At 41.8% G+C, this 22,640-nt stretch overlaps 1 protein-coding gene across 2 annotated transcripts in view; it reads right to left on the bottom strand.

The window, feature by feature from the left end:
* arfgef1 (ADP-ribosylation factor guanine nucleotide-exchange factor 1 (brefeldin A-inhibited)) overlaps positions 1–21,919 on the bottom strand; it is a 48,254-nt gene extending 26,335 nt beyond the window's left edge. The window contains exons 1-6 of one of the 2 annotated variants that reach the window (XM_070852632.1): positions 21,624–21,919; positions 5,177–5,207; positions 2,204–2,360; positions 1,781–1,927; positions 576–755; positions 34–87 (exon numbers count right to left, since the gene is read on the bottom strand). In XM_070852632.1, coding sequence (XP_070708733.1) covers positions 34–87; positions 576–755; positions 1,781–1,927; positions 2,204–2,360; positions 5,177–5,207; positions 21,624–21,747 — 693 coding nt within the window. In that variant the 5' untranslated portion in view covers positions 21,748–21,919. The remainder of the gene's footprint in view (positions 1–33; positions 88–575; positions 756–1,780; positions 1,928–2,203; positions 2,361–5,176; positions 5,208–21,623) is intronic. The other variant, XM_070852633.1, reaches the window with a different exon arrangement.
* Between the last annotated feature and the right edge of the window lie 721 nt (positions 21,920–22,640).

The raw sequence follows: 22,640 nt of genomic DNA, 5'->3' as shown, positions 1-22,640 counted from the left end.
TCAGGCAAGTCACGGCAGTCCTGCACGCTTTACCTGGCGGTCACGCTTTCTGGAGGCCAGAGACCAAGATAGCTTGTGATTTGTAAGCTATGTGTCCAAAAGGAAGGGAGGGAGGCAGGTGAGGAGGGGGAAAAGTGTCATTCAAAAAGAAAAAGATGACATTAGAGCAAGCTTTTTTTTTTTTGGAAAGCAACACCTAAAATGTCCCTCTGGACACAAAGCAAACAGTAGACTAATCAAATCAGGAATAGGTGGTTTGAGTAAACCAACAAGCAGAAAGCTTTCTCATAGAATGCAATGTCTCTTTATATTACAATCCAGTCTGACTGTATGCCAAAACAGTTTTACATGTTTCCAAATTGTTGCAGCATTTTTAAATTGCAAACCTCGCAAATTTTTGAGTCTGAATATTGTTTGTTTGATCTAGAAAACAGCTACATCGGCTTTTGTTTAGTGTCAACTTTCATCAGACAACGGCTCAAAGGAGGAGTTGCCCTCTCTCTCGCTTTTGTGCATCTTTCTACATAAGCAGCATTCTGTGTTATGAGTGAATGCTTCCAAAGGGTTGAACATACTGCTTGATTCTCCATGCGTGCGAAGATGACGTTGAGCATCTGTGTGAGCGTGGCCTTGGCTGTGGTCTGGTTGATGAGGTTCTTGCTGGCCAGGTAGATGTTGTAACACGTGCGGACAGCCTGCAGCACTGTGCCCTCGTGGATTTCTATGTGCTGAGAGGTCACCGCTGTCAACAGAGCCTGGGAGAAGGAGTAAAGAAAAGGCGTGAAAGAGGGGGAGACACGAGGAGTCACAGTGGCAGGGTTCAGATGAACCTCAAACTGATGCTTGGGGTCACCAAAACTGTAAAACTGTATCTTGTACAAGGAAACACTTTGTTCGACTGTAAGTGCAAAAGGAACCATCTCTAAAACCGAATTTTAACATACAATTGTTACTTTTTATAATGACAAAGTAAGTTTCAAGTTTTTCAGATGAGCTCGGGAAATGTTACATGTCGGTGTCAAAAAGAGCCCTGCATCTTTTGCCAGGTCACACTGGTACTTTACCTGCACAGTTGAAGAGTTCCATAACTCTTCAAGAACTCTTCAAGTGTGAATCATCATCATAGATATCAGGGGAACAGATTTTTATCTTGGTGATATACAATAAACATATGCGAGGAAAATAGGATAATAATGGCTTAGACACTTTTGTATCACATAAGTTGCAGCAATATTCTATTTCATATCTAACTCATGATGAAAATGATGAACAAATTTCATGGGCTTAGAGGCTTTTACAGATCAACAATCAAACTATCATGATAAATAGCTGCTAACATCCGAATAAAATCTAAACTGTATCATTCAAGCAGCCTTAGAGAACTGCGAGTTCTCTACCATTTTGTAACTCATTACAAATACTACAAATATAATTACACCCTTTACTTTGGTGTGGAAGATAAGCAAAATGGCAACTGAGAACAACAATCCCTCATTCACACTTAATTAAGGCTTGTCTCCCTTTAAATTATCACATTTAGAATATAATTACACATCACCTAAATTATTCTTTTAAAATGATACTGATTGAGTGTGACAGGGTTGTCTGCAGTATCAAAAATAAAATTAATTAGATATAAATAAAACAAAGTGATAGAAAGATACAGTGGTCTGCTTTTGAGAAATATTGTAATTGTGACGGCAAATTAAAGCGTTCTAACTTTGGTTACGGATCTGTGTAATGAACTGTGATGTGTCAGAAGCCGCGGACATCAGCGCACCTTTATAATCTGTAGCTGCACGCCCTCATCGGTCTGTGGGCCTTGGAAGCAAGCGCAGATGGTCTCGATGATCCTGTCGATGAGCTTCTTGCCCGGGGCCGTGCTGTCTGGGGCGCTGCCTGTCAGGTGGCCGTACGCTATCAGCTTCTACACATGCAAACATGCGCGCAAACACACACACACAGAGGCAACTTGTGAAGCCGGAGAATATGACCCGCTAGCCTTTATTGTCATGACCATTTCTGCACAATGACCTCGTTGCTTGAGTGTATATTTTTAGTTGTCTCTACATGACTTGGCCGGGGTAGACGTAGGATGTTAAAGGACATTGCAAATGAAAAACCCATCGTGCTGTGGACAGCCATATAGAAACACTCATGCAAACATTCAGGGGTCTGCAGTCCAACTAGTCCTGCCACTGACCTGTAAACAGTCGAGCGAGGTGATGACGATACGGGGACATTTGGACTGACATGCCAGCTCAAACGGCAAGAAGTACTTGTCGGCTTCAATGAAGTTGGTCTTTGATTTGATTGGCGGTAAAGTGCTGGAACCCGATTTGCCGTCTCCACTGGGCGGACTAGGAAGGAACAATATATGTAAAAGAGAGAAAGAGAGAGACAAAGACTGTGGTATAAACACAGTGATCACATGGTCCAGTCTGTCAAATAGAGTCACTAGAAAGGAAGCAGGGTGCAGAAATCAGCCTGACACGCTCACACTCGCCTTGACATCCAGACATGAGTAACAGTGCATGAAAAAGTGAGTGCAAACAATGGCATGTTTCACTGTACAGAACAACCTCCTCTTATCCCCAGTTGTAATGGGACAGTAAATGTGCTGAATCCTATTACTCAGGGAAAATGCAGAGTAACAAAATATTTATTACGCTGAATTTAATGTTGTGCAAGACCGCTTCAAATTTTTCATTTGATCTCTCCCAGGGAGGGGTTCTAATCCCAGAGGTTTGTTATTCAGGCTCAGACTTGTGTTCATGCTGACAAAGCATCTCTTGGCCTCTGACTAAATCTTAAATCAGACGATGAGGCTATTTTTTTCAGATTTCTTAAAGACCAGAGACGTAGACATAAAATATGGACCATCGCCTTCAGCAGCCATGTGTCTACAGCACAACCACCACACCCAGGCTGCACTTGCTGGAATAAGAGACGAACAGAGAAAGGGAGGGAGGGAGGGAGACAGATAGAGAGGGAGGGGTTGCATTGTTTATGTCTTGGCAATGAAAAAGGATGACTTCAGCTCTTTTCAGAGGGACGACCTCACTGAGCATAGCGGGGCACATTCATAGAGAGTAACAGAGGAAGAGAGGGGAAGGATGAAGTGCCTTGTAAAGGAAGGGAAGGGAGAGAAGATATTATAAAGGGAGCTATTTGAAAACAAAAAGGGAAACAAGCATCGAGTAGCATGAATTAAAGAGGAATTAGAAAGAGATCAAGAGATCACAGAGAGAAATAGAAAAGGGGAGGAAGAGCGAAGAGCTTAGTAAGGGAGGGGAACAAAAAAGTAGGACAAGAGCTATCTGAAAACAAAAGCAGAAATAGGCATTAAGTAGCCCAAATTAAAGAGGAATTAGAGAGGCTATAATCCACATTACAAATAAACACAAATTTAGAAAAAATGGGAATCTGTTTAATAGCCCTCTCATAATTTTCAAACACTTTCGGACAACAACATCAAAGTGGTGCTGTGATTCAGCAAAGAGCATCCACTCCGTCTGTATGGCCTGACCCAGTCCCATCTCTCTCAGCTATTGTGCTGTGTGTCTGCAGGGAGCTCTTCTCCTCTGGCTTATTCCTGGACTCCCTGCTTAATGTCAGCTGGCCTGCTCTTTCCCTAATAATCAGCCCAACGTCAGACTTAGCCTGCTTATAAAACATAATATGGCCATTAACTGGGTTTTAGTCAGACAGCGAGGACTACGTCTACTCCTCCCTGGTGCCATTACTGGGGAGCTTCATTTGAAGCTTGTCATGGAAGCGGAGACAGACTTGTATGGCAGTAAATCAGCATACCATCGATATCATGATCAATGATTAAATGCCATCTGGTACTTGGTTATAGTAATATTGACATGCATCTTTAATGTTGAGCTGGACAGTTCATCCTTGACCTTAGAAATAGCAGTTACACTGTGATTTTTGCATGGAGAAAATTAACAAAAGATAACTTGATAATTACTTTAGCAGGGATTGTAGGATGAAGAAAGCCATTTACCAAAATGCAAAACAATTTCTTTAACTGTACTTCCAACATGGATGATTAGTCCTATAAGCGCACAGAATAAGGACAGTTTGAATACCTACTGATCCGTGACAACTGAGCAAACTTAACCATTTGGTCCCTTTTATCTACTGTGTAAATGGTTTCTCAATTGAATTTACAGAAAATCCATTATATCAAAACATATTTCTATTGCGATATAAAATCATATATACTGTTGTACACATTCTGTGGAAATCTTAAAGATGTTCCTGTTAAATCTGGCCTCATATGAGACAGAATGACTGCACAAAGAGAACAAAATTAAAAAGGACTGCAGGCTTACATAAAAAATATATTTGTATTCCTGAGTGGAACTGTGAGACTATTGTGACTATACAACAAGAGAAATAGGAGAGAGTTGTAAAGTACCTAAATACCTGAGATGAATCCAAAAGCAGCAGTGTTTGTAGCTGGGTGTGGCCGCATACAGCTTCCACATCTATCTATCTATCTTTGATCTAGAAGTACTACCCTTAGGGGCAAAATTTAAATGGAGTTGGTTACTGGTTATTTGAATTTGGAGAGAATGGAAAAGCTGGAGAGAAATAATGGGCAGTGAGGGGAGGACGGAGGGAGGGAGGGAGGGAGAGACAGTGTGTGAGAGGGGAAACAGTGAGGGATAAAAATGTGAGAGGGAAATAAAGAAGAAACTGCAGGAGGAAGAAAAGACGGGGAAGAGGAGAGGTGGCACTCATGCTACGTTTCATTCCAAAGCCCACATTACTTGGCAGCCCATACACGAGCACACTAAATGTGCGCGCGCACACACACACACACACACACACACTCTCTCTCTCAAAAACAAGTCCAGCATTAGGCAGGGGTTCGTGAAGAAAGCCATTAATGAGAAGGCAAGGGGCTTTTGGGAACAGGCCAGGCAGAGAGACACAAACAAAAACACACTAGAGGCTACACTCACACACGCACACACTCCCACAGATACACACACACTCACACACACACACACAGTTCTAATCTCCTTTACTAGCTTGAACGCAGGAGAAAGCAACAGAGAGGCTCGCAGTTGAGCCATGAATTTCACAGCGTCAGGGCGTGCAGAAGGAGACAAACCCCAGATGCCTTATTGTGTTATGTAATAAATCAATTGCTTACCTTAATTTTTCTGATTCCTCTTTGATTTCCTCTGAAATCAGAAAAAAAAAAGACAGACGTTAAATTCGTTTAAAGTTTGAGCCTTGGGTAATGTAAATTCTGCCATATTTTGCTCAGCTAATGATACCACGGGGACTAGAGCGGGTCTCAGGCCTGGCAGCACAGAGGATTCGACTTATTTATGAAGGGCGTTTTTGTTTTTAGAGATTCTTCTCTAAAAAACTCCTGAATGGACAACTTAAGGGTTTGCATATTAGATCAGATGATGTTTTTCAGAGCCTTTTAGGAAGCTGAAGCTCCGTGTGTGTGTGTGTGTGTGTGTGTGTGTGTGTGTGTGTGTGTGTGTGTGTGTGTGTGTGTGTGTGTGTGTGTGTGTGTGTGTGTGTGTGTGTGTGCAGCCACCAGTTTCCCTCCCAGAGGATTATGCTACATGCTGTACAGCGCTGACACTTAACATGCACAAATCTGACATGTTTTGTACTCGAGAGCGAGTTTTCAGACACTTTTGCATTAAAGGCATTCAAACAGAAACGGTGTGCAGTGTGTTTTCTTTTCTTTTTTTCTTTTATTTGTTGTCATGGTGATGGTCTTGTTGACGTCCGACCAGGGGAGCAGGGAGGAGCCTGGTTAATGTATTGCCTCAGCTGCAGCTCAGCCCCAGAAATGTAATCATTATTCACTCTGCGCCATGTCCGTGAGCTAGGCCAACATTTGTGTTTATTTCACAGATCTCTAGGCATGAAAGCAGTTGTATGAACTTGCTGAGCACTGGCACAGAAGAGCAGGAAAAACAGAGACAGACACACAGAGGGAGGGATATGAGAGAGACGGAGAGACAGAAATAGAGACAGAAAGAGCGAAAGAGAAGCCAATTGGTACTAGACATTAAAGGGGGGGCTTCAATGAGGAAGCTTTTTAAAACACAGTGGCAATCGGCGAGTCCTCCCATAAATGCACCACCCTGTGACGGTTGGGAAAAACCTCAGTAATGCAATGACAGCCCAATTATTTCACTGCTGAAAGGCTAACAGTCCTTTCAAAGAAATCTACTTGGCAAGAATATCTAGCACTTAAAACTCCATGGAATTAAATTAAGGCTGGTTTCAACCGTGTTTTACTGTACTATCCATGAGGGGAAACAGTCATGAGTAGACGAAGCAAAGCCAAGTGTCGTTTTTGATTTGGAACTATCTGATGCTAATTTATACATCCGTTACATAAATGCGGTCACTACTGGCCTCCAGGACTCGTGTCAGAGTCCCTGAGGATCCAGATCTGACACAAGATCAAAGCACTTATCATCTTTTCTTGTCATTATTTGGAGACAGACTGAACGGGATTGTGGACCCTTGACCCAAGTCTCGTCTATCTTCCAGTTCTGTGCTGTGACTTGATGAGAGTGAGAGAGATAGATGACTAAGAAACCAGCAAATATTCACTTTTGATAAGCTGAAACCATCTAATTTTTAGTATTCTAACTTAAAAATGAACCAGTTGTTTTAGCTTTAATTAACCATCAATTAATCTAATGATGATTACAGTTCAAACAAGATGACATTTCCAGTGGCTGAAACAATAGCAGGTATTCCAACATTTCTTACATGTGCAGGGAATTTGAAACATGATGGATAAATAAATGCTTGACCTGAAATGCTGCACAGTAGGCCGGATATGCAGCATTCAGTCGGAAATGAATGGAACTTCCAGCTCAAGCCGACAGACTGATGCAGTCAGAGTGTGTGAAGCATCAGATAGAAGACAGAGCCAAAAAAAAAAATCAAACTGTTGTAATGATGACAACTGATTTCCTATTAGCTGTGACATTTTTTGTTTTTGGATTTTCTTTTGGAAAACTTCTCATCATATTGTGTTTATTCTAAGCAGTTTTCTCTTGAGCGGATCATCGCAGTTGTGTCACTGCACATTTCTATTTTCTTCCAGGTAAAATCTGATACTTAAAGCCATAATTGTATGAATAATGTCTGGTTTCTAAGCAAGAAGTGTTCACTTAAATGGTATGTGCCTATAAACTAGATCTGTACCAAATATATAGTCCAACCACTTATCAACCAATTACCTTTATTATTGATTAATCTGTGACTTGTTTGTTATCATAAAGACATAAAACGTTTATTCTACAAAAAATGTTTGTTATAATACGTAAAATATCAAAAAAAAAAACTTGAAAATGCATGTCTGAATTTCAAATTTAAGGTGATATCACAGAATTACTTATTTGGTCTGACAAACAGTAAAAAAAAAAAAAGAAAAAACAGGACGAAATTTACAATGATGTCAAGCAGAGAAAAGCTGCAATCTTTCATATTTGAGCTGCAACTAGTAAATGTTTTACATTTTTGCTTGATAAACGGCTTCAGTAATTAATCAATTTCTGTTGTTGATCAACTAATCCATTAATTGACTACTTATTTCAACCTAATTATCTCTATCCTGAATAATGTATTCTGATACTCATGCATATTCATCAGTGTAATGCTCTCGCTCGGTGTATTCCCTTCAAACTTTGAGACTTTCCTGACAACCAATCAGCCCCAGAGTTTTATCACCAAAGTGAATAATCAGCACAGTCTGATCCTTTATCTCTCTGAGCTGCCCTTTCACTTTCGTTAGACTGCTTGACAAAAGCCCAACATCATAGAGCTGGACCCCAGAGAGAGGTAGTGTAATATCACTGTATTGCACACTACGGTCAAAGACAAAGCTCTGTGTCTGCGGCTCTCCGGCTCTGCTTAGTGTCTGCACATCTCCTGCTCTGTAGTCCGTAATATAAAAGTTACAGCGGGACTTTAGAGGTCTCTGAGGATGTGAAACTGCAAACCCGCACTGAACCAGGCGATTCCGCTTTTAGTATCAGCTTCACATCATGTGATTTCTGAAGCACCGGGTTATAAGTTTAATGCAAATAGACACACAAGTCAAACAAGAAGACGGGCAGGCGAGCACACAAGCAGACAGTTTGATGGGAGGGGTGGGGATTGTCATATTGACCACGCAAGTAACCATCAGATAATTAGCTCAGCGTGTCAGGAGTGTTGATGAAGAATTGTCACCCCAGGATCTGAACAGTGAAGCCATGGCAACGGCGGGTGGTGTTGGTGATGACAAAGAACAGATATATAAGTGCTGGATACTCTTGGGACATGAGCCGCAAATGAAAGCTGTGGAATCACAACTGGTCTGCCAGCTACCGGCTTCAAAACAAACACACAGTTATGCAGACCAGACATATGCCGGGAGGCAGGCAAAGACAGCTGAGTGGGACTGAAACACACTCACATGCAGATATAAACAACTATTTATTCATTAACATTTATTTTTTTAAACCACGAGTAATTTAAGTTAGCATTTTCCACGTGGCAGACATGGAGAAACGTCGCATAACAGCTAATCATAGTCAGATAGATATCCCAAAATAAACCAAATACTGGCTAAAAAATTCATAAGCACGGGAGCCCTGACATATTTCTGGTGTTCTGTGGTATTCCAGTTGGTTGCTTTTTGAACAGAAATAGCTGGTTGAATACAAGCTTGGAATTTCTTCTGTGCAGGCCATCCTGAGCCCAGAAATAGCAGCCCCTTTGTCACTTATTTACCCATCGCTACTCTGCCTCAACCTCAGCTCTGCAGCAGTCATACTAAACACTGCTGACCTTGAAGACGCCGTGTTCTGTGCCCCGGTTTCTCCCAAGGCCCTGGTATAATCAAAGGAGAAACAACAACAGCAGCAGTAGTTCAGTGGAGTGGGTAAAACCTCCTCCACACTGCTGTCACACAGGACGACAGTGTGGCACATGAAGCCCAGTGGCTCAACACTTTTCAATGGAAATAGTCCACATGAAAAACACTAGTGGCCCACTGAGGGGTTGTTGTGAATCAACTAGTGAAACTTTGAAAATAAGAAACAGACTCTTGCAAAGCCCAATATTGGTGTCTCCAGGCATCCTTTATTCTCCTGTTACATCTTAAAAACATATTTCATAAGAAGTTGAAACAATTTTGTGAAAATATGACAATCATTCCACTTGCCTCAAAGAAACTCTCGAAACAAATTGATTTAATGCATTTTAATGAGAATAAACTGCTATGATTATTTAATCATAATACCTAATACTGAATTACAGGCTTTTGCTCATTAGTATCAATGCTGTGTTGCTGCCTCAGCAGGTGCAAATAGGATTACTGGCCCTCAGCATGCTCCCCTAAAATCGCTGAGGCTGAAACACTGCTTTTACCAGACCCCAGTGGGTATACATAAGTCACCTATTTCACTGACCAGGTACATTAGATGGAGCCATCCCGCTCTCCTGGGAGCTATAGCCCTGACCAGACCTCAACACAAAGCCTTTGAGAGCTCCATAATGTATGAGAGCAGCATGCTAAGCCCTGAACCACCTCAACCATTTCCCTTGTATTCAAGGTACTTTTTCCTCTTCCCTTGACTTTGACCCACATCTTAACACTAGATGACAGTTAGACATTACATGAGCATAAATGCCCGCCAAATGCAGACATTTAACTTTTCTTTTATTATCAAGAGACAACTGGGTTAGATGTCAAAATCTCCCATTTCTCTGGTGTATTATTGCATTGGACTACTGCTGCTGTTACTTGAGCAGCAAAGTCCACAAACGCCAGCTAACCAATCCAGGCCTAGTCAAAGTCAGTGCACATACTTTGTAAGTGTGAGTCCTTTACTTTGGTTTCAGTTTTTACAGAGTCCGACATACCCTGAGGTTGTCATCTATTCACGGACCCCCTAAAGCTGCCTCTGAGCTGTGGAGAAGGTCAGTCAAAAGCTGGCTAATCATTTCTCCACTCTGCTCTGGAGTGACTGCAGTCTCCAAGCCTGGATAAAGACGGGAGTGAGCAGTGGGAGATTTCTGAGAGCCGGCAAGAGTACAAAATGGAAATGCATGAATGCAGCTGGGTATAGACACGCACTTCAGTCAGGTACTTCCCTCACAGCCAAATGACATTATAGCAGCTACAGAATTTACCACCTTTGTCCCTCTGATGGGGAAATAAAATGCTTCCTGAATTTCAGAAAACATTCAGCCCTGCAACCTCGGCTTGTCTTGATACCATCACACACATGAAAGTTGCTGAGTCAATGCTGCCAACCATTAAGGATCATATCCTCCTTAGAGCCATATGTTTTATTGGTTTAATTGGACAGCACTGCACATAGTGGCAGACTTATTAAAGCGAACACAATAGCCTAGGTACCACAGGAAAACAAATTCTGATATACGACACCTACACAACACGGACGCCTGTGAAAAATGCATGAGATGATGACGACAGCTAGAGAAAAGCTTCAGCGCCTCAGCCTGAAGTCAGCTCACGCAAAACAACCAAGTGCCACCTCTGTCAGCATGATGGAGCACAGCTACAATGTTGCACTTGAATGGAAAAAATGAGCATGAATAGTAAACATGTGATTAGTGCAGTACTGGGGTGTATCAAGACTGCGAACCACAAGTGTAAGTGAGAGCTACTGAAATCCTATGAGGAGGAAAGCTGGTAGTTTGAGAGAGACAGACACAACAACCTCGCTGCTTCAGGTGACACTGTGTGCCTGAGAAGCTAAGATAAACACAGCATGATCCAGACTGAGAGACGGCAGCATCACACTCAAACCCTGAACTTGACAGTGAGCAGACACAGGTTTCTGCAGTGCTTTATACATTGCATGTTTCAAAGGGGCTTATCAGTGATCCCTTCAATCACACTTAGACTGAGCTACAGCAAAAGCTGATCATGGCTTAGATATCAAGTGCACAATGGTGTAGTCAGCCTCTTGGGATGCAAATGTGCAGCTGTAGTAGATAAGACTGATGAATCAGCAAGGGAAGTATTTGTGAACCCTGAGCTAAAGGTTGGAAGCAGGATTGTGGCAGGGTTACCAGTTCAAATCCCTCAAATATCTGGAGGAGAATCTGAGCCAAGTGAATGAGGATGTGCTCTCCACATAAAGCAACTACTACCAAATCCCTGGAGCATTGCAGTTTACACCCTATTGCTCCAAATTTGAGTTAATGTATCTGGATGAAAGTAAATAGTGTTGCTAAAATATGTGCATGCATATTCATTAAACATTCACTGAATAAATATAAACTATAGAGAGGCTAAGCTGTGCTGTGTTTGCTAGGGGGTGAAGCTGCAACACATGATGATACATTTCAGGAAATACAACATCCATTAACACATACAAGCATAATGACAGTCTGCTTTCACGATGTATCACATCAAAGCCCAACTGCTTCTTCAGGCAACATGACAAAACAACCTGCTCCCCGTCTCTCACTGCTGATGAGAGTTGCTTGCAGGCTTACTTGGAACTCCTCTCTGGGCGCCACCCTGCCTTAGTGGCGTGACAAAGCATTCCTCAGCCAGCAGCAGCAGAGCTCCCTGCTGGGAGTGTCCAGCTCGCCAGGACTGTTAACCCTAGAATCACAGCCACTATCTCTTCCCCGGTTGTGTTTGGGCTGATGTTAACGTGTGCTGGTGCAACAGTGAATTAAGCAAATGTAATGACTTGTGCAGCAAGTATGTGATGCTTAGCAGAAAATTGGGTTTCAAAGAATCTTCCCTGATTTGGAAAATGATGTAATTTTGAGCATTGTAAGGATTCAGTTCTCTAAATTAACCTAAATAAAAGGTGTAGGGTGTTTTGTGAAGTGATGACATTGTCCATCTGGGGGCCCATACCATGCTATAGTGATAGGTAAGAAGTGACAGAAAGTGCAGGTAGAGTGAACTAAACTGAACTAAACGCAGAACAAGAGTCTGTGAGGAATATTAAAAAGCCTGTTTTGCACCTCAATCAGTGCTGAAATCGTTCTATTGATGCTTATAAAACTGGCTTTTTTCTAGCTGACTGCAATTGACCACTATACAGTTACACAGACAGATAAAAGATACTCTGACACAACTGAAACACAACAACTGCTCTTGAATTACAGAAAAGGTTCCCTGTGGAATTTTTAATCCCTAGTATAGTAGTCTATGAGTGGGTCCTGAGTGGGAGGGGTGCATTAGTGTCTGTGGTTGCAGTAGCTGCAAATTCATTCTTGTTTATAGATAATACAGGTCTATAACACAGCAGCACTTTTAGCCTAAAGTAGGGCACCAATATATTTGTGAACCAACCAAATTGTGTTACACTTGATAGCTTGATTGCCATGAAAAAAATAAAGCCTGCATCGCAACTTTCGTATAGTGTTAGTGTGAAATGTCAGTGTCAATGTGTTTGGACAGCGTTTAAATTTTCATCCCAAGCATACACAAACACAAATCTATGTTGTTGACATAGAGGCAAAGCAACCATTATTTCAAACCAAGGGGATGCTGCTTGCTCCACTCAGTGACGCATGCTGTCAGTGTGGACACTTCATTTAAAATACCTTGCTGCTATTTATTTGTTCATGCAGCCCTGCAGTCCTCTTGTAAAGCTGTGGGTCAGGAATAGGTCCTTGGTTTTTAAGTGTACAAAACGACATGCAGTGCAATGGACTACAATAAACAAAGTAATATTACAGATATTTACTTAAAATGCCCCGAACAAGCCTTATACCTTATCTATTAAAAGGTTGGAAAACGAGAGAAGATATCTCTCACCAAAGCCCGTCCGATGCTTAACTGAAGGGTATCATCACCAGAGTAGACATGAACAGTGCGTACAGCCCGTCGAGCCATGTAATGACAAGCCTTGGAGGCTGCACACACCTGGGCAAATATTCTTGCTGACTAAAGCTGTTGGATCAACACTAATTCAATAAGCAGACATTCTGCCAGCAAGATGTTCACACGTAGAATCACAATCAAACATACACACACACACACACACACACACACACACACACACACACACACACACACACACACACACACACACACACACACACACACACACACACACACACACACACACACACACACACACACACACACACACACACACACTTAATGTGCATGCACACACCGAATATCTCATGAGAGCTCTAACATGTCATCAATTAAGACACAGCAGAGCCTCCACACAGCTGCTCCAATGGCGGGAGGGACAGAGATAAACAGACAGCTCTCTAGAGATGCTCTGCAATACGTCACAAGACCAGCAGCAAGAAAACAGCTCGCTGGGAGGGGACAGCGGGCTCAGACAGAGAGAGAGGAGAGAGCAGGGAGAGAGCGAAAGAAAGCAGGGACAAGGACAAGGCTGGCTTCCAAAACAAATCAGCTATATAAACCTGACTCTCGCCAGCTCCAAGGTTTGTGTCCACGTGCTGTATGCGTGTGTGTGAGAGCTCATATTACAGGGTTACTAGAGGGGAGCTGTATGCTAGTTCTCATTTTGACACTGTAGTGAGACATGTTTTGGTTCTTTCTGTATGTGGCCTTTTGGATTAAAATTCCTCCAGAGAACAGAGAATGAATAGAGGAAAGAAAGGCAAGGGCATAGAGAAGGAGAAATGCAAAGGAATTCAATGCATCTTAATTACTTCCTGACTTTTGGGTGGGTCAAAAATCTGCAATATGATGAGACAAATGCCTCCCTAATGGGCTTGCAACAATCTCTCTCTCCACACACACACACACACACACACACACACATACACACACACACACACAGAGGAGAGGTCAGAGGTCATTCTCTGACTCAGGTTCCATCATCTGAGCGAGGAGCTGGAGACTGAGAAAGGGCATCCCGCTTCCTGCAGCAGCATTTCCATTTCAAAGAGCTTAGAGCCCATCTGCATCTGGCATAGATCCCATGGTTGGCTTTAACCACTCCATACGCAGCAATCAGCTAAAATTCAGTCCCGTGCTCGATTGCTACAGTACGGTGCCCGCAGTGACTGTGTGTCTCTAGATATTGACCACTGGCAGTGAAAAAAAAAGTTGTATGCTTGGCGGGACAGGATAAGAGAAATAAAGTGAGGAAACAAAAAGATGAGCCTCAGGACTCAGGTGGGCATTAACTGTGGCTTCATGATGGTGCAAGGTGTAAAAAGTTAAGTATTATCTACATCCTGAGTCCAACATTGACCCCATTATCCAGGCTGTAAACACTATTACTTCTCTGTTGTATTCATTAATCTAGCAGAGGCATTTTGAGAGCAGACTGTATTAGGATAATGTACACAGGCCTAACAATAAGGACTAGACTGTAGCTCTGTGCCGCTAAGGCTGGCTAATCTGAGGATGAATCTATGTGTAGGTGTCCACCTCCACCTCCTACCAAGCGCAGATAATCACAGGGCAGCTGGGACCACCACAGAGAGCCTGAGAAAAATCAGACCCCTGACATTTCTATTGTGCGAGCTCACAGAAAAGGTTGCACAGCAGCAATTACATTTGGAGGGGAAGAAGGCAACATTGTCAGAGGTTGTCTGGGCTACCTAATCGCATGTGCGCTCATGTGTGCGTGCATGCATACATGTGTGTGTGTTACATCTGTGTGTCCAACCAACCCCCTCACTTGTACTTGCATAAGTCTGTGTCTAATCAACGGTCTCACTCCCATGGCTGAAGCAAGGCTCTGATTTTCTAGCCAAAAAGTCACAAAGCACTCGGCCTCCACAAGGCCTTGATTACTCAGCTGTTGGCTTTGTTACTGATATTAATTCATGTTTAATAACTCCACTGCTGATACAACATTTGGCACTCTTCTGCTTTAACACTATGAATTGCCCTTTCTTTTCTCTGAACTGGGGTTATTATTATTGTCCAGCACAAACTGGAGATTAATAACAAATACCTGTCCTATCAACTGCAGCTTCCTCAACTCATTCAGACACAGTGCCCTTCCTCATCCAACCTGCCCTCATTTAGGTCCCAGCATGCTTAACTTCAAAAAGGTGCTCCATGTCAGACATCACAACTAAATCTCTTCTTTACTTTACTTACATAATATTTCGTATACATACTACAATATGTCAGCTATACTCCATATTTTCAAAGAGGTTAAAATCATTTCGTAAGCTAATTTCCTCTGAGCATCACCACCTTCCTACTCACTGCCCTTAACTGCCCCTTCCACTCTCCACCCCCCTCAGCAATGGTGATGTATTATTTGCTCGGTACCAGCTTTCCTTGGATGAATACAGATGATAGAGCAATACGAGATATTACAAATAAATACAAGCACCATGAGATGAGAAAGAAACAGAGAGGAAGAGAGAGAGCGGAGGGTTTCTCTTCATTCGCTTCGTCTGTTTGCCATATAATTAATTTATCACCTGTCCCGGGACTGGAGAAGGCATCAGTGGAAAAAAATAATGTATTATGTATGGAGGTATCAGTGTAAGAAAATAAATAAAAAAGTGGAACGAAAAGAAACCCAGACTCTTCCCCTAAATTCTAAACCATCTCCTCCGTATAGATAAAAGGATTATTTATGCTTTCAGAGCGAGCACTGGCCCTGCCATGTTGACTACTCCACTGCTCATTATCTGAATACCAGTCAACCTTTGGGGTTACAAGCAGCTTAAGTGTCTGCACTTAGTCTGGAGGGGAGAAACGAGACAGAAACCAGGCACGGGCCCCACCCTTTTTGTTCAGGGCACACCTACTGTACTTTTTAACACATATACAGCATATACAGCCTATTCTATCTGTCGAGTGCTGAGACAGGAGATGACAACAACTACTGATAATGAATTAGTCTTTTAAATCACTAATTTATCTTGCAAAAAGACCAAACTCCTGCTCCTCTACCTCTCAAATATGATACACCTGCTGCTTTTCTCAAGTTTTCATTACTGTACCTTCAATCTCTTTGGGTTTCGTGCTGTTATTCAGACAAAAGCTATCTGAAAACGTCATCTTGGGCTGAGAACTCTCCATGGATTTTTATCATTACTTTCTCAAACTTTAATAATCAATGGATTAATAAATAATGTAAATATTCATTATTACAATAGACTAGAGAGGGAGACACTGCCACACAGCACGTCTGCCTGTCTATCGGAGTGTAGTCTGTCTTCTCTGGTCTACATTTATTTGTAGCTCCACTGTGGAAGAAGTTATGGATGTCCTTCCCACTATTAAGAATTTTAACTGAACTGCACACATACATGCACACATATCTGATTTCAGGATAAGTCAAATAGTGAAAAAGCCTCATGTAGTGAAACATTTACAGCACCCTGACGAATAAAGGGGACATAAAAATGCAGCTGACGGCGTCCACCTCTTCCCTCATTTACACTTTCTCATCCCCAGCAATGCCTGCAAGTTTCATCAGCACGTTACCTGGTGTGCCTCTGCTGCATGGAAATCTGAATAAAATTGCCTGATTTCAACTACTGGGTTGATAAGTCCCTGTCAGGAATATGAAGGATGCTGGTAAAAAGGTTGTCAGATACACAAATCAAGGAAGCTTTTATTATTCAGTAAGTGTGCAAACGTCCGAGGTTTGCCCTGACAGCTCAGCTCCCGCACTTCATATTTTGGGCAGGCTGCGTGGGTCTTTAGGGAGTCATGGTAAAAACCTTAATTAACAAACGGGATCACTTATAGCCCGGTGCTTATCATGGCTGAGCATGTGGCGACGATGGTGCAGCTTATCATGGAGGAGCATGTGTTCGCCATCCTTAATGATCGGAGGTACATTTGTCCCATTGGCTTCCCTGTCTGGTTTGCCAACTCTTTAGAAAAGGTGGCCGATGCAGGCAGTGGCCTTGGGTTTGATGCAAAAGAACAGCTTGCAAACTCTTGTTGATTTTGTCTGTGAGTAGCTTTTATTAAAGATTTACTTGACCTTGGATGGAAAAATGTTTTGCCACAGTTATTTATTAAACCTGCCAAACAATGTGGTTTGTATAATGTCGTGATAAAATCAGCAACAACAGTGGAGCAAAAACACCATGTATGAATCAGAAACATTTCTTAATCATGACATTAATGATTGATAATAGTCAAGAATAGTCATAGATACTGAATGTGATTGTGTACAACAAAAGGACTTCTGCTGTCTTTCTACATGGTTGAGAAAGTTTACATTCTACGTCTTTGATTATTAAATAATTATTGACCATAACACGGCAGAGGATCAGTTAAATTAACTGCTTAAAATCTGCATCTCTATTTCAGAGCTTCCTTTAAGAAAACTACTGATTCGCAGGTATCCTTGATAGATCTCTGCACATGAAAAAGAAATATAAACAGAAGAAACATTTTTCTTCAGATCTTCAAAATAATAATGGAGCAAACTGACTTAGAATTGTTTACGATTTTTAAATGGATTTAACCAAATGTTTGGGAGCTCCAGTATCAGCTCAAAAATAGAAAAGCTGTAATAACAAAATGCACCAATTACAGAGAGCATTTAACATCTGCAACAAGCATTACATTTTAAAAGGAAGAAAAGGATAATCTTGATGAAATTAGAGGACATGGGGAATTATGAATCAATTCAAGGAAACAAACACTACCATTATGCCATGCAAAGAGTCAGTGGACCATGTAAATATAGCTGCAAGCTCCTAGTTTATTGAAATTTCTTTTCTCATAACTACCCATGTTGCAAAGCATTCAGATTTAATGAATGTCAAACCCCTCTGACCATCAGGAACACACCACAGGCGCTCAAACTGTCAATATCTCAGAGTAAGCCGGCTCACAAGCTTGCACAACGCTTGCTCAAAACACAACTTTCTGGCTCTGTACTGCTCTCATATACACCCATATAAAACACAGCACATTTTTGCAACAAATAAGCCCAGATAAGCCAACTGTACCTTATCTGCCCAGTGTGAAACAGCTAGAGTAAACAGCAGTAACCAGCCATTGGGGTGCAACGTTTAGTGAACCAAACCAGGAACAAAACACTGCTGCTGGATTTTGTCATATAGCAATAGAGATGTATCCAATGGCATGTCCATGTTGCTGTGTGCCTGCTTGATGTCTTCGTGGATAATCGTATAGGCTACTAACGCATTAGCAATGCTTGTTAACAGTTGCAGTGGCAACACATTTCCAGATTGCTGTGTGCACTGCAGCTCACACTCCAACCACACACTCAAAGGGGAGAGATAATAAGCAATGTGCTCAGTAAGACTCAACCACTTAAGTGACTATGAGCCTGGAAAGTTCTCACTCCTCTTAGCATGGTGGCTTGTACAGAGTCTCCTGATTTAGCTTGTTAGACTCACAGTGTGACTGTTTTTCAGCAGCAGCAAAGCCTCATGAACATCTAAATTCAGAGAGGGCGGGTTGAGTTTGAAATCAATGAGACCATCCACAAATTCCGCATCATATGAAGCTGACAGTGTGTGGCAAAACTGAACCAAAGCCTCTATGTTCGCGTCTGATAGGTGGTGGGTACATACAACTTGGCGGCCTTTGATATTTTGAGGTAACTGTCAGTCTCACATTCCTTTCGTTTCTTGCCATCAGTCAGCTCCTCTCATAGAAGCCGACGGTGTGATCCAGAGATAATAGGATCCTGCACCGCTGCAGTTAAGAGTGTGTGAAAAAGTAGGATGGTATTTTTGGGGGGATACTGCTGAGTGACATTTTGATAATCCAGGAGAAAAGTCAGTTTGGGCAGGGCAAGGACAGTGGATTATCTAGAAAAGGTAGCCTCATTCTTATACATTGAAACCCTGCAGAAATTCTCTATACCTGGGTGGGGGTGGGCTAAAAACTAAATGGGCTACAATGACAAAGTATACATACAATATTAAGCAGCAAAGGTACAGTGTTAATTAACACATGAGATGCTTAAAAGCGACCCATTTAAAAGACAGTGGTAGTTTGAGCTCTCCCACCCTTTATAGCTTCAGCTACTTCTTCATATTTAAAATCGCACAAATTTTGCATTTTGTGTAATGCAAGCTAATGGAAACTATATGAAAATCTGTAGTAAGAAAACAATTTTTAAAACTCAATCAGATCATTTTCATTTCAGCATAGGAAAAACTGTTCATTTTTCGATTTTCGTCTCAAGATGAGAAATGGATCGAGACAAAGGTACACAGGTTTAGCAGTTATTCTGGTGACTCCAGAACGCAGAAACGCAGAAACCATGGCAACTCCGGTGGCTCAGAGACGCACGCTCCCAGCAAAATATGATCAAAAAGGGATGAAAAGCTAAATAAAAATACCGTTTTGTGTTATACATGGAAAAATCCAAACAATACCTAGTTCTGCACAGAGTCAATGAATGAACGGGAGAACTTTCAATGACAGCAAAGAGAAGACTCTGTCACAGGCACTCTCTCTGAGATGTCTCAGCGCCCCAAGAGCTGGAGGGGATTATGTAAGTCACTCAGTATACTGGGTCACCCAGTCGTTTTTGATAGGCACTACTCCTGTAGCGCTGCACGCTCATTGCATAGATTCTCTTTTCATTGTGTTTTTAGTGTATGGATGTGTCTCAGTGTGAAGTTAAAATCGGCGCAGACACATAATTATGATCGCATTTGATACAGGTTCATTTTTGCACCGCAATGCTGCACAGCAATTGGTGCTTTACCTCATTGTTGTTCTTTCTTTCGCTCACCTGAGAAGACCCACAACCACTGGCTGCATGACTAATACTGCTTCTCCAAGGGAAAGTACGCCCTAAAATAGCATTCAGTGTTAACTGTTGAATTTTAATCACTTTAAGCACTGAGACAGACTGTAGTGATGATGTCATTTGGAGAAGAAATATGGAGCTGCTCCTTCAACAGTAAATAAAAACCAACTAGTTCAATGCTATATGGGAGTAAGTAGCCATGATGTTTTTATTAGTTATAGTTTTATTTTTTGACAGACAGTTGGATGACCTACATTTCAATAAAACCCATAGCAGGAGTGACTAATTCTCTCACATTAGACAAGGAGTGTCACCTGAAGACATCATCATTTCAAATCTTTATGCGGTTCCTCAGGTAAGGAAACAATACTGACTTCACAGGTGAATGAAGCAGTGCTACATAAAAAAAAAAAGTATTTTGCCTTTAAATCCATGCTAGACAAAGCATCGCTCTATAAACAAAAGGCTAACCTCTTGTCTTCTGTGCAGTTTTTGTGTGCTGCTCTACAGGCAATCAAGTGGGGGAAGGAATATATAATTTGTGTGGGTGAGATGTTTGTACAAAACACCAGAGCGAGCCTTGACAAACGTGATCAGTGTATTTAGCCTTCAAGGCCATTGCAAAACCCTACAACAGCTGAATGAGTTGATAAAGGCAGCAACTGGGCAGGTAAGCTGGTTGGCTGCTGCACAACATGGACCCATTGTTTCTGTGGTGGTGTCATATTACCACCACAGGACAAAACCCAGCTTGTTACAAGCCACAGGACAGATTAAAAAAAGTCTGGCAAGTGGAAAAAAAAAACATTGGCTATGGTATTATAAAGGTAACGATTTCTGTGCTTTGATCCGGTGTGAATTTCGGTTTTGTGTATTTATTAGTAGTAATCACCCAAAGGACGTATTTCGGAAAATACACCTGCTAACAAACAGTTTCATAAAGTTTCCACATAGAGTTAAATTAAAACCGGACGCTAGGTGATGTCGCCTTCAAAATAAAAGCGCGATCACTGTTACAACCGCTAAAGTGATTCAGCATGCGAATAAGAACAAAAAGTCTATAATTACTACGATTTACTTATCACACATATTCAACTTTCCACTCTTTAGGCACTTCAGTCAGCATTATGTGTATTTCAACTATTACTTTATTTTATTTCTAACCGGAAATTCTATCTTCTTATTTCCGACAACTTGAAGTAGTTTTAGCATAGCGGTGCTACTGACAGCTGTCACCTCCTGCTTCCACTGTCCGGACTTCACATGTAGTTTTACAACATAAATAACGCCGAGGACAAACCCAGAGTATCCAATGACTAAACTGGTTAATAAATAAAAGATGTTACAGGGGGCAGAAAATGTCTCCCAACACTCCCTGGACGGACACGGCTACGTCTCTTGTGTAGCAGGAAGACACACAAACACCTCACCTTTATGGGGTTAAACGCATATAATTAAGCAGCTTATATAGGTATAGTTTACACTGGGTGGATGTGTAAGGTGTAGTGGTGGGTGAGCCTGATACTGAGGGTGGATACGGTCGTTAACAACTTTGTTTTCTGCCCATCGTCCGGCCTGTTCTCACATCGCTACTAGTTTCGCAGCATCGGTTCAGTGTTGCAAACACCCACCCCTCCTGCACCATTTCCGTGTTTTATACGGGATCATGTCCACGGAGCCCGTGCCACGTCAATTTAATACGCAGGTTTTGCTGAATTATAACGCAAGACAGCGCGATAATACGAGCAGCCAGTGTTTAATGAATGGAGGACAGACTGTGTGGCCAAACACTGCGACATTGTTGCAGAATAACCGGTTAATAAGTGAAAGGGTGCATGACGTGTCTGAATCAATGAGTCCAAGACAGCAAAAATGTGGTGCTACAACAACGTAACTTACCAAGTGCCACCTCGCAGGCTTTGCGCAGTTGTGAATGGTGAGCCTTTTTCACCTCCTTGTCGGCCAGGATCTTTTCCAAAGCTCGTGTAAGGAACATGTTTTTCGTCTTTTTGCCCTCAAACATGTCGCACCGGAATTTGGGGCGAGGTGTTCCTGGTCCCAAAGGGGGGCTGCAGCCGCCTCGAATGGAGATGTATTCCTTTACAAATGTCAGCCGCAGAGCCCCTATCAGACAAACATAAATAAACACAGAAGGTGGGGTAAATCCCTCAGATTTCCATTAACGACCTGCCTCCTGCGCCATGTTGGAGAGAGGAAACTACGTCACGTACGTTTGAGGACGGCCGCAGTGAGGCAGCAGGGAGAGAGAGAGAGAGAGAGAGAGAGAGAGAGAGCAGCTGAGCCTTCTCCACTTATTCATGCACTGGACTGTGGGCTTATTAAACACACATGCACATTCACTGGCATTCATATGTGCACGTTATGAATACAACCAAGCATGTCCCTGCTTCATTGTGTGCAGGATTTATTTTCTTTGCTGCACGAGACATGTCACTTTTCCACTAACTTGCTAAATATATATATATATATCTATATATATGTATGCACACAATACTGTATAGTGTGTTAGTTATAAGTGATTTTTTCATGAATCTGTATTTTGTTTTAAATGAGAGGTATGTTCAAACATAACTGCCAAGTGTGACATTTAGGAGATTTTTTTCTTTCTGTTATTCTGAGATGATCATAATTTAAAATAAAGACACGTTTCACCCCAGCATTTAGAGATATTACTGGTACAAACACGTCTGATTCACTTCCTCACCCATATCTAATACTTTTTTTTCCACTTGGAATTGAATTTTCAATGAAGGCATATTTTTTTCCTCTGCAATATAATCATAAAATTGAAGCCCTAAAAATAATCTTAAAACATTAATAACCCAGATTTAGCTGTTGGTTGATGCATTAAAAGGCCTGTTAGTAGGTTTCAGTCCTGTATGTGTGGTGAGTCTA

This window comes from Pempheris klunzingeri, chromosome 21 (genome assembly GCF_042242105.1).
Source record: "Pempheris klunzingeri isolate RE-2024b chromosome 21, fPemKlu1.hap1, whole genome shotgun sequence".
NCBI classification, from domain to species: domain Eukaryota; kingdom Metazoa; phylum Chordata; class Actinopteri; order Acropomatiformes; family Pempheridae; genus Pempheris; species Pempheris klunzingeri.
The sequence above is the reverse complement of the archived record's forward strand: the minus strand, read 5'-3'. Positions and strand labels throughout refer to the sequence as shown.